Source organism: Sebastes fasciatus, chromosome 9 (genome assembly GCF_043250625.1).
Source record: "Sebastes fasciatus isolate fSebFas1 chromosome 9, fSebFas1.pri, whole genome shotgun sequence".
Taxonomy (NCBI): Eukaryota; Metazoa; Chordata; class Actinopteri; order Perciformes; family Sebastidae; genus Sebastes; species Sebastes fasciatus.
In genome coordinates this window covers 13,908,506-13,922,000 of record NC_133803.1, presented here as the reverse complement: position 1 = coordinate 13,922,000, position 13,495 = coordinate 13,908,506, and the positions used below count along the sequence as shown (strand labels likewise).

Sequence of the window (13,495 nt, the reverse complement as noted above, 5' to 3'; positions counted from 1 at the left end):
TGACTATGTCAGGCACTGCAAAGAAATAGTAGTAATGCACCAAGCACTGAAATAATTTCAACAAGGCTTAAGTAAGATCACTCTAGGCCAACAGTTTCACTCCTGTGTCGGTATCATCAGAGTAATCTTTAGATAGAGATCCAGGAGGGTTGAAAATTTATTTGGTTTCCTGTCTTTTTGATAAAGGGACATGTTTTTGAGAGTGTGAGACGATTTGCAGTGTGAGTTTATGAGTGTTATCACTTTACTGAAAAGGATCACACCTGTATTCTGTTAGTCATTCTACTTCACATCACGTCCTGTATGTGCAACATTAGTATTGACTATTTTCTGAGGTAATTCAAAAGTTGTTTTTAGATTGCTGAATGAATTCCTTCCAGTAGCCACTGGTTGTCATTCACCTCAGCCCGATACGAGGCCATATAAACTGTATACAATTGTACCTATTTGATTTTGCCACCTTAGTGTTGCATGGTGTTGCATTTGAAAGACAAATTTGAAATGTTAAACTCACATACTGAAGAGAAGCTCCGACGTATGAACAGAAATCCATTTTTGAGCTACGTCTTTTCAAAAAGCAAACCCAACAGGCAAACAAAATTCAAGGAGTATTGTGAATTTAGTAACCTATTACATTAAGGGCCTTTATTTCATTGTTGTGAAATAAACCCGACATGGCGATGCAGAGGGGTCTTCAATCGCCCTGAAGGGGTTTATTTCACAACGATGACCCGCTAGCTGTACATTATCCCGCTTATTACACGGCTACTTGCTTAAGAAATCAACATTTTGACACAAAAACGGTCCGGTAGAGTCCGACATCAGAACTGCGCCCATAGCAACGGTCTGCTATTCATAGCAACGGTCTGCTATAAAGAAATAACAGACCGTAGAACGCCGTGATTCACCAATCAGAATTGAGTATTCAACAAAACCTTGTAATAAATAAGGTTAATAACTTTGGCTAAGTAGGGAAGTTGTTTTTCTGAGATCTGATTTTCTGTGATGACACCCCAAATAAATTCTCAACCTGTTGAAAATACTGATCATCCCTTTATAATACACTTGAATGGGCACCTTTAATTATACAAAATGAAACCATCTGAATGTTGACATTTTATAAGTACAACTTTCAAAGGCTATAGGCTACATCAAGGCCAAGTAAAAGACCAATAAATAAAATTACTATGGAATTAATAAAACAAGGCTGTCCGTTAAAAGTCCTTTCAAAGTTTTCCTCGTTCGCCCGTCACTTGTGCTGCCCGCGGGCAAAGTGGCAGGCAAAGTCGTACTTGCTCTTGCACTTGTGGCCGCAGATGTTGCACTGGAATGGGTTCTCGTAACCGTGGCAGCCCATGTGGATGGTGTAGAGGATGTTGTCGGGGAAGTAGATGTCACAGTGCTGGCAGTGGTGCAGCATGTGGGGGTCCTGGAGTGGGACGGACAGGCCTGGGGCCGGCGTACTGGGTTGGCTGTTGGAGATGCTTGGGGTACTGGTGCGCCCGCTGTGCTCGCTGCAGGGTCCCCTTCCAGGGCTGCAACTGCTGTGAGGAGGAGCCCGTGGCTCTGGAGTGATTGGGGAAGAGGAGGAGGCATGGACCATGCTGGCTGAGACAGCCACCGGAGCTGTGGCAGGGTGGGGCTGCTGGATAAGGAAGGGCTTCTCGTCGACGATAGACTCTGCTCCTGGAGACATGGGAGGTTGAGTCTGGTTCTGGGACTCTGAAGGGAGGCTGGCCAACTGGCCCGCCAGGGTCGACAGCTGATTCAGGGGGTTATCCATAACCATATCGTGGTGATGGTGATTTTGATTTGTGGAGTGCCCTTCCTCGACCGAGCGACCCTGATTATCATACGTCTCCTGGCGTAAGTGGGGCAGCTCATGGGAGAAGTCGTTCACATTGTCCGCCTTGTGCACCACCATAGAAGGGGGGCTGAAGTTGATGAGGAGTCGGCGGCCGTAGCCCAGCGAGCTGGCCTTCTTCTGCAAAACACTCAGCATCTTCTTGTGGGAAAGCGAGCGGGCGCCTTTCATCGGCAGGAGTTTGTGGCGTCGACGGCGATGGTGCGACAAGTTGCTGCGATCGCTGCAGCGGAAAGAGCACAGCTCGCACTTATAAGGCTTCTCGCCCGTGTGCGATCGCATGTGGGCCTCCAGGTGGCGCTCGTAGGCCGAAGCAAATGGGCAGAGGTGGCAGCGGTGAGGTTTCTCTCCTGTTTAATTGAGGAAAACAGGGTGAATAACAAAACAATGTCAACATGTCATCCCCTGAAAATGAACTATTAATACTTACCTGTGTGAATTCGGATGTGCTCAATGAGTCTTGCCGTGCCTCTGGTGGCATAGTTGCAGTAGCGGCATTTGAGCTTGCCGTCGTAGGTCCTCTCAAAACCATCCACCAGGATCCCTGAGTTGTCCTCCAGTGACATGTCCACTGAGGGGTGATCCAGTCCATTCTGACTGCAGTCTGCATACGGGAACATTAGCAGGACTTAGAATTCATAAAATGAAATGACTCTGATTATACTTTACTAAGGAAAAAAAATATTCAGGAGGGATAGATATTTATCTCATTAACAAGTGACATTCCATTTAAAAAAATAAAGTAACACGTAGCCCAAACCTTCAGTTACATTTGTACTGAACTGCATACAATGAGTGGTAATATAAGATAAGATAAGATAAGATATTCCATTATTAATGCCGCAGTGGGGAAAATATGAACCATTTAAATAGAAGGAAGTATAACAATAGGAGCAGTATATACAGTACTGACAATAAACAGACTATTAACAAGATTGCACAAGTGGAAAATGATATTGCACAATGAGAATGAATGAAATTCCACTTGTCGACCTTCAAAATACTATGCAATACAAAAAGGAAAGTGATATTAAAACAAAACGACCAATCATTTAACAAACTGATTTATCAGAGTTATTGAAGGATGACCATGCCTGATTGCAAATTTTGTTAAATATCTGAAGTCAGATATCAGATAATACTTATAGGTGCATCTGTCAGCAGTTTGTCTTAAACTTAAAGGTCCAATATTGTAAAAAGTGAGATTTTCAGGTCTTTTATATTATAAAGAAGTGCTTTATAAATACTGATGAACTATCAAAAATGCTCAATATATGGAGAAATACACACAGCCCATATTTAGAAATTGTGCATTTTGAAACAAGCCGTCAGGATTTCTGTCCATTTGTGATGTCACGAGTATAAAATATTTACACCATTACACAGTTTTAAACGTAAATATTCTAAATGTGTCCCCAGTTTATTTCCTGGTTGCAGTGTATGTAAATAACATCAGCTGACAGGAAGTGAACATGAACCCAAACTGTTGCCTAGCAACGCAATGCCGTTGAAATGAATACAGGTATATTCAGACAGAGTACGAGGAAAATAAAGTGTTTTTTTTTAACATTACAGCATGTAAACATATTCTAGTAGAAAAACAAAATGAATGTATGAACCTGAAAATGAGCACGATATGGGACCTTTAAACTCAAATTGCAGCACAATCCAGACGCCTTAAAAGCTGCTGATTTGCACAGAAAGGTTGTAAATGACACATAGCCCCATTGTTTACCTGGTGGCAGCTCGTCCGCCTCCTTGACGCCGCTGACGGAGCCTGATATCATGTTGACATGCTGAGTCTGCTGGCTCAGATACTCCTGGAAATCCTTCACAAAGTCAAGCGTGTCTGGCTTTTCCTCACCCATTTGAAGAGAAGTGGTGCAAATGTCCAACACTATTGACTTGAATTACTGAAGATATGATAAAAACACATACAACCAACCAGATTAGAAAAACTCAAAGCATCACCATCATCAACGTTATCTTACTGATGTTAGACTCACCTCTGGGAAGATAACTTGTGGATTGAATGCAACCAGCTTGGTTGAGTGTATCCAGACACAAAGACAGGATGATCTCCTGGATGAGTGAGAAGCAGCTCTGATGCAGTCTGGTCTGCTGCTACACACCGCTCCTCATCACCGTCATGTTGTTACCAAAGCTGCGTACTCTGCTTTAGCCTCGCAGCTCACTTTAGCTTATCTTGGAGGAGGAAGCATCTTTGTCAACAGCGCTGCTCGTTGTTTACATCGTCTGTACGCGTTTCAGTAAATCCTCAAGGAGCACTAGTTGTTAATGTTTCTCCGTCGAGTCACTGAGCTGCTATCACACGCAGAGACAACCTGTTCAATCACAACAATACACCAGTTGGAGGGGTGAAAGTTCATTGAGTGTGTAGCCGTGAAAACCGTCCCCGCCCACAACCTCAATCCACCGAAGAAAGGTTCCTACTCATAGTGATAGTAAATACAGGTATCCAAATAGGAACCTTAATATTATGAAATCGACAAAACATTCAACATTTTTTTATTTTTTTTTCCACTTTAGTGTTTATTGATGTTTTTCCAAGGTTATACACATATCAACAACATATGAGCATGTGGTTGCACGATTTAATGAGGTTAGACTGAAGCACTCGTTTGTACACCAGTCAATCCTAAAACTACAGCCCTGGAAAAAATTAAGAGACCACTTCAAAATTATCAGTTTCTCTGGTTTTACTATTTATTGGTATGTATTTGAGTAAAATTACATTTTTGTTTTTATTCTATAAACTACTGACAACATTTCTCCCAAATTTCAAATAAAAATATTGTCATTTAGAGCATTTATTTGCAGAAAATGACAACTGGTCAAAATAACAAAAAAGATGCAGTGTTTTCAGATCTGGAATAATGCAAACAAAAACAAGTTCATATTCATTTTTAAACAACACAATACTAATGTTTTAACTTAGGAAGAGTTCAGAAATCAATATTTGGTGGAATAACCTTGATTTACAATCACAGCTTTCATGCGTTTTGGCATGCTCTCCACCAGTCTTTCCCATTACTGTTGGGTGACTTTATGCCACTCCTGGCGCAAAAATTCAAGCAGCTGGGCTTTGTTTGATGGCTTGTGACCATCCACCTTCTTCTTGATCACATTCCAGAGGTTTTCAATGGGATTCAGGTCTGGAGATTGGGCTGGCCATGACAGGGTCCTGATCTGATGGTCCTTCATCCACACCTTCACTGACCTGGCTGTGTGGCATGGAGCATTGTCCTGCTGGAAAAAACACTCCTCAGAGTTCGGGAACATTGACCAAGACGCATGAAAGCTGTGATTGTAAATCAATGTTATTCCACCAAATATTGATTTCTGAACTCTTCCTAAGTTAAAACATTAGTATTGTGTTGTTTAAAAATGAATATGAACTTGTTTTCTTTGCATTATTCCAGATCTGAAAACACTGCATCTTTTTTGTTATTTTGACCAGTTTGTAAGTTTCTGCAAATAAATGCTCTAAATGACAATATTTTTATTTGAAATTTGGGAGAAATGTTGTCAGTAGTTTATAGAATATAACAAACATTTTAATTTTACTCAAACACATACCAATAAATAGCAAAACCAGAGAAACTGATATTTTTTAAGTGGTCTCTTAATTTTTTCCAGAGCTGTATATGGAGCCTAATCCCAGATCAAATGTACGTTGAAGGGCCCTGAATATCGTCTTCTGTGATTGTAATGTAAAATGTATGTATACTTGTTTCTTGTCTTTTTTCCTTTCTGTGATGTTCCAAATGGAGCTGCTGTGATGCAAAACAAATTTCAGACTTGTCAGACAATAAAGTATTATCGTATCGTATTATTGTATTATCGTATCGTATCGTATGTACACAGTCAGACCCACAAACAAAGGGAATAATACATACAGGACTCATGTTTGGGAGTTACACTTCCATTATTGCATTATTAGGCGTCGAATGAAGGTAGGCTGCTCATTTTAAATGCATGTTTTTAAAAAAAATGTGAAGAAGGGCTTTCCAAACATACAAACAAACTTTACTAGCTAAAGAGAACCGTTATCAGAGGAGATCATTTTAACATCCTTGAAAGTTACAGCTATGTTCAAATGTTTTTTTCTGCTTATTTTCAGAAATAATATTAAGACAACAAACTTAAAGCTGCAGTTGGTAGATTTGTTGCAAATGTGATTTAAAAAAAGTTATTTTTATAAAACGGTCACTAGTGCATGAGACAGGTAATCTGAAAAAAAAAAAAAATCATATGCCTCTGTGTCTTCCAGTGCTCTTAATGGCATCTGCTAGATTTCCCAGACCGGAGGAAAACAACCAATCCGAGCCGAGCTGGAGCCTTGCAGTCTATGAGCAGCTGTCAATAACTCGCAAACTCTGATCAAACGGTCAAACTAGGCAGCGCTGATCAAATATGAATCAATATTCTGTTACTGTAATGACTATTTCTCGCACAAAATGTCATCTTGTAGTGTACTGTTTAGCTGTAAAATGAGAAAGTTTGTGACCCGGCAGCCATGTTGAGATAAGTTGAGGAAATACCAAGCACCGCCCACCAGCCGGAGCAAACTTTCTCATCAAAACATTTGAGGCGAGAAATAGACATTACAGTGACAGAGTATTGATTCATATTTGATCAAAGCTGCCTCGTTTGATCGGAGTTTGTGAGTGATTGACAGCTGTCTCCGTTGAATGAACAGCCAATAGGAACGCTCTCTCTCTGAAATGACCTGTGATTGGCCAAAGTCTCCCGTCACGGTCTAGATTTTTTAAAGCCTGAAAACAGAGCCATGAGGAGGAGCAGAAGTCTAGTTTTCTTTCAGAACACCTGAATTACAATACGCTGAAAGGTTATTATGGAATTTTTTTCCCAATGATGCCAAAAATATTCTGCCTACTGCAGGTTTAATATTAAGACAACAAAACTTGTATCTCAAAATCTGATTAGAGCACAATTTTTGATTAGCACAGCCCTTACAATGAGGTCCTACCAGTGAGTTGGTGTTCAGTATCAGCTTTTAACTGTTCAGTTATAGGCTTAAACAAGTTCCTTCATGAACTTGTTTGCTACAATATCTTTTTCACTTAGGTATTAGTGATTAAAAAACACACCTTCAACAATGCACTTTGTTATCCCAGCACAGTGGCATCTCTTGCCACCAAGCTAATGACGTTAACTGATAGCAGTGACATGACACACTTTCAGATGTACAGCTCGCAATTATGCGTAGGTGGCAAATGAGGCACAACAATTGCATTACTTTCAAAAGCTATTGACTCATTCATGTTTTATCACAATCAATAATTTACCAGTAAGCGCTTGGTGGAGATCACATTGCCCCATTTGTGTCAAAGTTGTAGGAAAACCACTGAGGAGAAGATGACAAACGACCAAGTTGAGCGAGGCTGCGGTATCCTTTTACAACTGCTACTGTCAGAGCAATAGTATTACAGCAGTAATGTAAACCTGTGAATTCTTTACTTTGTAACATGAGTCACATGTTTGGTTGAAAATGTATCTACACTATATTCTGTAGAGTAACTGAGCATGGGTATATTGTGTTTGTGTGTCACTTAAGAGAATTATAGACTATTTTACCATACTATTCTAACATTATTTGACAGGTTGCCTGGCCACATGTGAGTACAGTTAAACATCTGGACACTAGATGGCGCACATGTCTCAGTGGTGAAACAGGTATTTCCCATAATACCACACACTGTTTTGAGCCACAAGTACACTCCACATGACACTAGATATGCAGGCTAGTATTGTTCATAAGTATTAACCTTGCCTCATCAAGACTACATAGATCATGCTATCACCGTACAGACATGGAAAGCTCTGTGTACAGTCAGCTATAGCATCAGTTGTCAGTCCCCTAGGACAGCATGTACAGGACACAGTGGAAGACACGACAGTCGACCTCATCAGTTGAACCATGACCGCAGCGAGCGGCCAATTACATCACCTCCTAACAGCCTGTCCACACTAATGTTATTTTATTGCAATTTAATTATGCTCAGGTTTCCACCGGGGCCAGATCCTGTTGAATAATTTACACACAGCCACAATGATTTGTCGGCCTGCAAAGACAAAGTGCGCACTTCTCTGTGCTCTCATTTGTTTCAATAGGTTTGTGTTTAATTCCTAGAATATAAATCATTAAAACAATAATCTTATGTTGCATTTCCAACTGAGCATTTTCCCTGGAGTTAGAACCAATGTGGCCTTTGTGGTTTGGAGGACAGATTTATTAAGCCTAAAAATAATTGGTCAAACTTAATTTTGCATTAATGACGTGTCCACTGCACAATATATTAAGCTGTTCTTTTAAAGGGCAGTGAGCATTTATTAATGAGACTGAGAGCAGGTAATACTCTAATAGGGCTTACTGGGGCTGGCATTTACACCCAATAATGGTCACACTGATGGGAACTTGCATAGAAATGACTTCAGCTTTGTGGAAAAACGGTGGATTTAATATAAATCAAACGCGCTAATCCAGAATTTCTGTCTATTTTGATACAATTGACACAATTACTCATATACTTAACATTTTGTAAAGGCCTGACTTGAACTCAAAACCTCCACAAGGCTAATCTAAATAATACGAGCGAGTTTGAATATACACACTGGCTCATGCAGAAAGGGCTCTGGGACAACACCTGTCTTTGAGAAGGCTGCAGTGTTATCCACTTGCTCTGATTCACATTTAAAAGGCCCCTGAATGAAAAGGTTCCCTTCACCTCTTAACCGCTTGATTTACAGGCTGTTTGTGGTTTAACGCCACACAAGACAATTGATTTGCTCCTCCTTCCCTGAAAGAAATTGGAATTTAATTTAGAGAAGGTCTTAAGCAGTTTTTAAAGACTTGGTGTCATTTGTTGGGCTCGTGTAAAAGCTGCATTAGAGATTACCCTCCTGGAAAAAGCTTTTTAATCCTAGACAAGTGCAGCCATAGTAACGGCAGACAGGAGCCTCTTGGAGGCAGAAAGGTGAAGGGGGACTTTGACAAGATTTATTCTTCTCCGACTGAGACTGTTTCTTTCTCGAGGTCTGCCGCTCCACGAGGAGCATTTGAAAAAGAACTGAGAGGTGGGGGATAGGATAAAGGAGGTATATATTAAGCTTTTCTTTCCTCTCACCACTTAATTTCCTTGCAGGCGCGCCTCGCGCCGTTGTAATGAATGTAATTGCCGCCTTTGATGAGAATGCTATTATCTGGATCACACTTTACATGGGCAAACAAGACTGCCCCTCCCTCCGCCCCCACCTCCCATTTAACTCAGCAATGAGACCCCCCAATTATGCAGGGAACAAGTGGCTTTTCATAAAGCCAGCGTGTCGCTCTTGATTGGTGAGGCTTGGAGCCGGCTACATGTGGACAAAGGATAGATTAGATGTGATATAGGCACACCAAAAAACCCCATTTCCTTGATTAATTTCCTGCATGCCTCCCAGAAAGGGCCCACTCTCTCTGCGCTGAATTCTATCTCTTCCTTTTTAAAGACAAACTTTCATCTTTTGATAAATGTGGCAACTCAATGGACGGACGGACATTTTATTGACCTAAGTTTGACCACAGCTGCCTGGGCTTCAGGAGGGAATAGGAGAGAAAAGGATAAATGTGTCACTTCAGCGTGGGAGGATTGTGGGCTTATTTTTCTTATATAAAAAAAAACATCTTTTGTGGTATTTCTGTCCTCCTCAGCCAGGATCAACTCACTTTTCATGCTGATCTTTTTGTGCTCCCATGTCATTACCCTCACACACACACAAACACAGGTTGTTTCGCCCATCCTCTCTCTCTGTTTTTCACACACCCACACACGGACACACAGAAGCGCGCTAAACACCCATTTGATAATAGTGGCGAACAGATATGATGGGACTTTATGAGGCGATGCGCGATAAAGCTGCTGTCACCTTAGGAAGTCTAAGTGTTCTTCTGACTGCCTTATTACCGTATTAAAGCACCACTCGACGCGTTCGCACACACCTCAGCTCGGCTCTGACAACCCGCCGTGATTCTGTCCAATATTCCACCATGCAGGCTGAAATATCGAGAACAATCAAATAGACTGTCACATGTGACAAATTATACTATTACTCCTCAAAGATTGTCATCCTTGAAATGTATTCATAGCCATTTCTTCTTTATCGGTGAGTGATTACTCCTCTAAGCAAGCAGTTCCCGCAAGCAATGAGAAATTGGTAATCAATTCATTTGACTATTATGCTTTGAGAGTGGCTCCAAGGGATCAGCAGCATTGGTCACTCTTATTCACATGCATAGATATATCCAGCACTAACTCATGGTGCAGCTGGGCCTGATGGATGCCGGCTGCCCGACCACCTGACTCTTAAAGGTTTATGCCATCAGAAACAGGTTGCCATCCGGACCCAGTCACGACGGAGAAAGAATTGGCCAATATTTTTGACTGAAGTGGCATTTTAGCAGTATTTATTTGATGGTCCTACTACCAAAACCATGGGCCACAAATAAAGAAGATGGTATGATAGCTTTTGACTGGCCAGCCAGCTCCCGACTCGAAATGAAGTGTCCAGTTGTGAGTTATTGTGGCCAAACGTCATTTGTACAGCCTGAAAAGTGGGGACATTTTTCTAGCTTGTCACTCTCTGGCTATAGCTCATTGTCCTGAATGATGCCTCTGAACGCACAGTTGCCCTAATACGAGCATTTCACTCGCACCGCGAGAGGGCCGATAATGGATTAGCCTGTCCATAGGAAGATAATATAGTGCCTCCACTGGCACATCTTTAAACACCAATGGGTCACAGGTAGAATATCAACTCTCAGCATGTCTGCTCACATCTAGCACTGATCTTAGCCATCATCTTCTGCTTCTGACTAAAATAAAACAAGATCTCTTAGGGCTGCAACTAAGACTCTCGATTATTTTCTTAATTAATTGGTCAATCAATGAATCTCTTGGTCTAGGAAATGTCCGAAAATACTGTACATTTTCAACTTGCTTGTTTTGTCTGACTAACATGTGAAGATCTTTAGTGTACGATCACATAAAACATGCAGTAAATCCTTTGTCCCAATGTTTGGCATTTTTGCTTGAAAACTTATTGATTAATAAACTAATTGTTTCAGCTCTACTCTTTTTATTTGCTTATTTCTTTAAATTTGTCTGGTATGGTCACCTAAAACATGACCAATGTAAAGTAGATTCCTGAAGTAATTATATGAAACAGAGCAACACTTGATTCCATTTTAGCTCATTTTTATCCTCCGTTTTATTCTTATTCCTTTAAAAGGTGCAGTGTGTAGGATCTGGCTCCATCTAGCGGTGAGGTTGCAGATTGCAACCAAATGAATCTTCTCCCGTGTGCCAAGCGTGTAGGAGAACTACAGTGGGCTATGCAAAAATGTGAAAACGCGAATCATTCTACGTAAAGAAGCTTGCATTGTAGTTGAAAGGTGCTCCAGTATACAAATAAACTCATCTCATAGCATGCCCTAATCAGGGCACGGAAATGTCCAGTTTAATGAAGGAAAAAGAAACAAAGTCTTCTTTGTGTGATTTTAAATAGCAGAATAACAGACCTCTAAAGGTAATAAAACTTTTCCCACCCATTTATGTTCATGACAATCTTTCAAAAAATACTGAATAACAGAGGTAAAACATGTTTATATTGATGTTTATAAAACATAATCTTTTTAACTTCACAAATTAAGATCCCTATAATAATCATAATGCATCAACTTCAATATCGTGAACAAAACTGATCCCAGTATTCGTTGGGGAGCTCACATCTTTAACCCTTGTCCTACCAACTGGGGTCCCGCAGACCCCAGAGCTATATTTTTTTGTCATATCTCATAGGTGCTTTATTCTGTCATTCCAATTTTTCATGACTTTGTCAATCTATTTGTTTCCAATGACTTCATATAATTTTTTTCTGTTTTAATTAGTGCTTTTTAAAAGACCAATGTATTGGGGTCCTTGGCGACCCCAGTCGAAAGCACCCAGTTACAGCCTATTAAAATAATAAAATACAATAGATGGATAAAATGTTTGCCAGGGGTCCTAATTTAAAGATGCAGTAGACACAGACTTACTCATTTGCACAAATGAACTGTAACTTTCCTAAAATAATAATAATAATCTTTTTTTTTTTTTTCTTCAGATGGCATTAATTACACAACTAATAATGTTTTGGGAAGAAATGCTATGATGGATGTTTCTTACATTTTCCTTGGGGTCTCCAGGGACCCCGGTCTCTAGTCCTTGTATGTTAAATATGTTGGTAGGATGAGGGTTAAATACTCTAAATTAACTTAAGTTTTGATCTCTATGGATCTGCAGGAGTAAAGAGGGGTCTGAACCGGACAGTCCTGCTAATACAAGGGAAACTTTAGATTAATGAGGCGTCTGCCCTTTGAGGATATTGATCAAACCCAATGTGTCCTGGAACGATTTGCTCCCCTGCTGTAATATTAATAATGTATCAATATCACGAACAAAACTGGTCCCAGTACTCCTTGGGGAGCTCACAGCTTTAACAACTCTAAATTAGCTTTGGAGTTTTGATCTCTGTATGGATCTGCAGCAGTAAAGAGGGGTCTGAACTGGACAGTCCTGCTAATGTGAGGGAAGTTTTAGATTAATGAGGCGTCTGCCCTTTGAGGATATTGATAACGATTTGCTCCCCTGCTGTAATATTAATAATGTGTCAACATCATGAACAAAACTGGTCCCAGTATTCCTTGGGGAGCCCACAGCATTGAAAACTCTAGCACACACTCTAAATTAGCTGTTGAGTTTTGATCTCTGTATGGATCTGCTGGAGTGGCTGTTGAGTCGGAGTAAAGAGGTCTGAAATGGATGGTGTCGCTAATGTGAGGGAAGTTTTAGATTAATGAGGTTTAAAAACTCCTAAAATTCTTTCAAATTTTGATTTATTTTAGTGTAAACCATCAAACCATGAATTATACTCTATACTATACAGTATATACTGTATATTAGGGCGGTCAGCGTTAACGCAAATCCGTTTTAACGCCACTAATTTCTTTAACGCATTAACGCAATCGAGGTTGTAGAGGGCTCAGTTTTAAAGCTAGAGTGATACTGGTATCATATGAAACTAGAAAACCTAATCAATCCATTGGTTCCATGTCATAATAGCTTGTTATGAAGGAGGTTAAATAACGCTCAAAGATTACGCCATTTTCAAAGGGGTCCCTTGACCTCTGACCTCAAGATATGTGAATGAAAATGGGTTTTATGGGTACCCACGAGTCTCCCCTTTACAGACATGCCCACTTTATTTTTTTTATATTAAATGCTGTACCTGTGAGGGTTTCTGAACAATATTTTTTATAGTTTTGTGTTCTTAATTGATTTCCAATAATAAATACTGTATAAACATACATTTGCACAAAGCAAGCATATTTGTCCACTCCCATGTTGATAAGAGTATTACATACTTGACAATACAATACAAATCTCCCTTTAAGGTACATTTTGAACAGATAAAAAAATGTGTGATTAATTTGCAATTAATCGTGATTAACTATTTTAATCGATTGACAGCCCTGGTTCTATTAATAGTAAGAAACAAACATTATTG

At 40.1% G+C, this 13,495-nt stretch overlaps 1 protein-coding gene across 1 annotated transcript; it reads right to left on the bottom strand.

Annotated features, from left to right (window-relative positions):
• Positions 1 to 1,060: 1,060 nt before the first annotated feature.
• On the bottom strand, positions 1,061 to 4,215 carry ikzf5 (IKAROS family zinc finger 5). Its single transcript, XM_074646158.1, has 4 exons — positions 3,871 to 4,215; positions 3,600 to 3,777; positions 2,295 to 2,468; positions 1,061 to 2,214 (listed from the first exon to the last, which is right to left on the bottom strand). The coding sequence occupies exons 2-4, from the start codon at positions 3,730 to 3,732 to the stop codon at positions 1,250 to 1,252; spliced, it is 1,272 nt and encodes a 423-aa protein (XP_074502259.1). The 5' UTR covers positions 3,733 to 3,777; positions 3,871 to 4,215; the 3' UTR covers positions 1,061 to 1,249.
• Between the last annotated feature and the right edge of the window lie 9,280 nt (positions 4,216 to 13,495).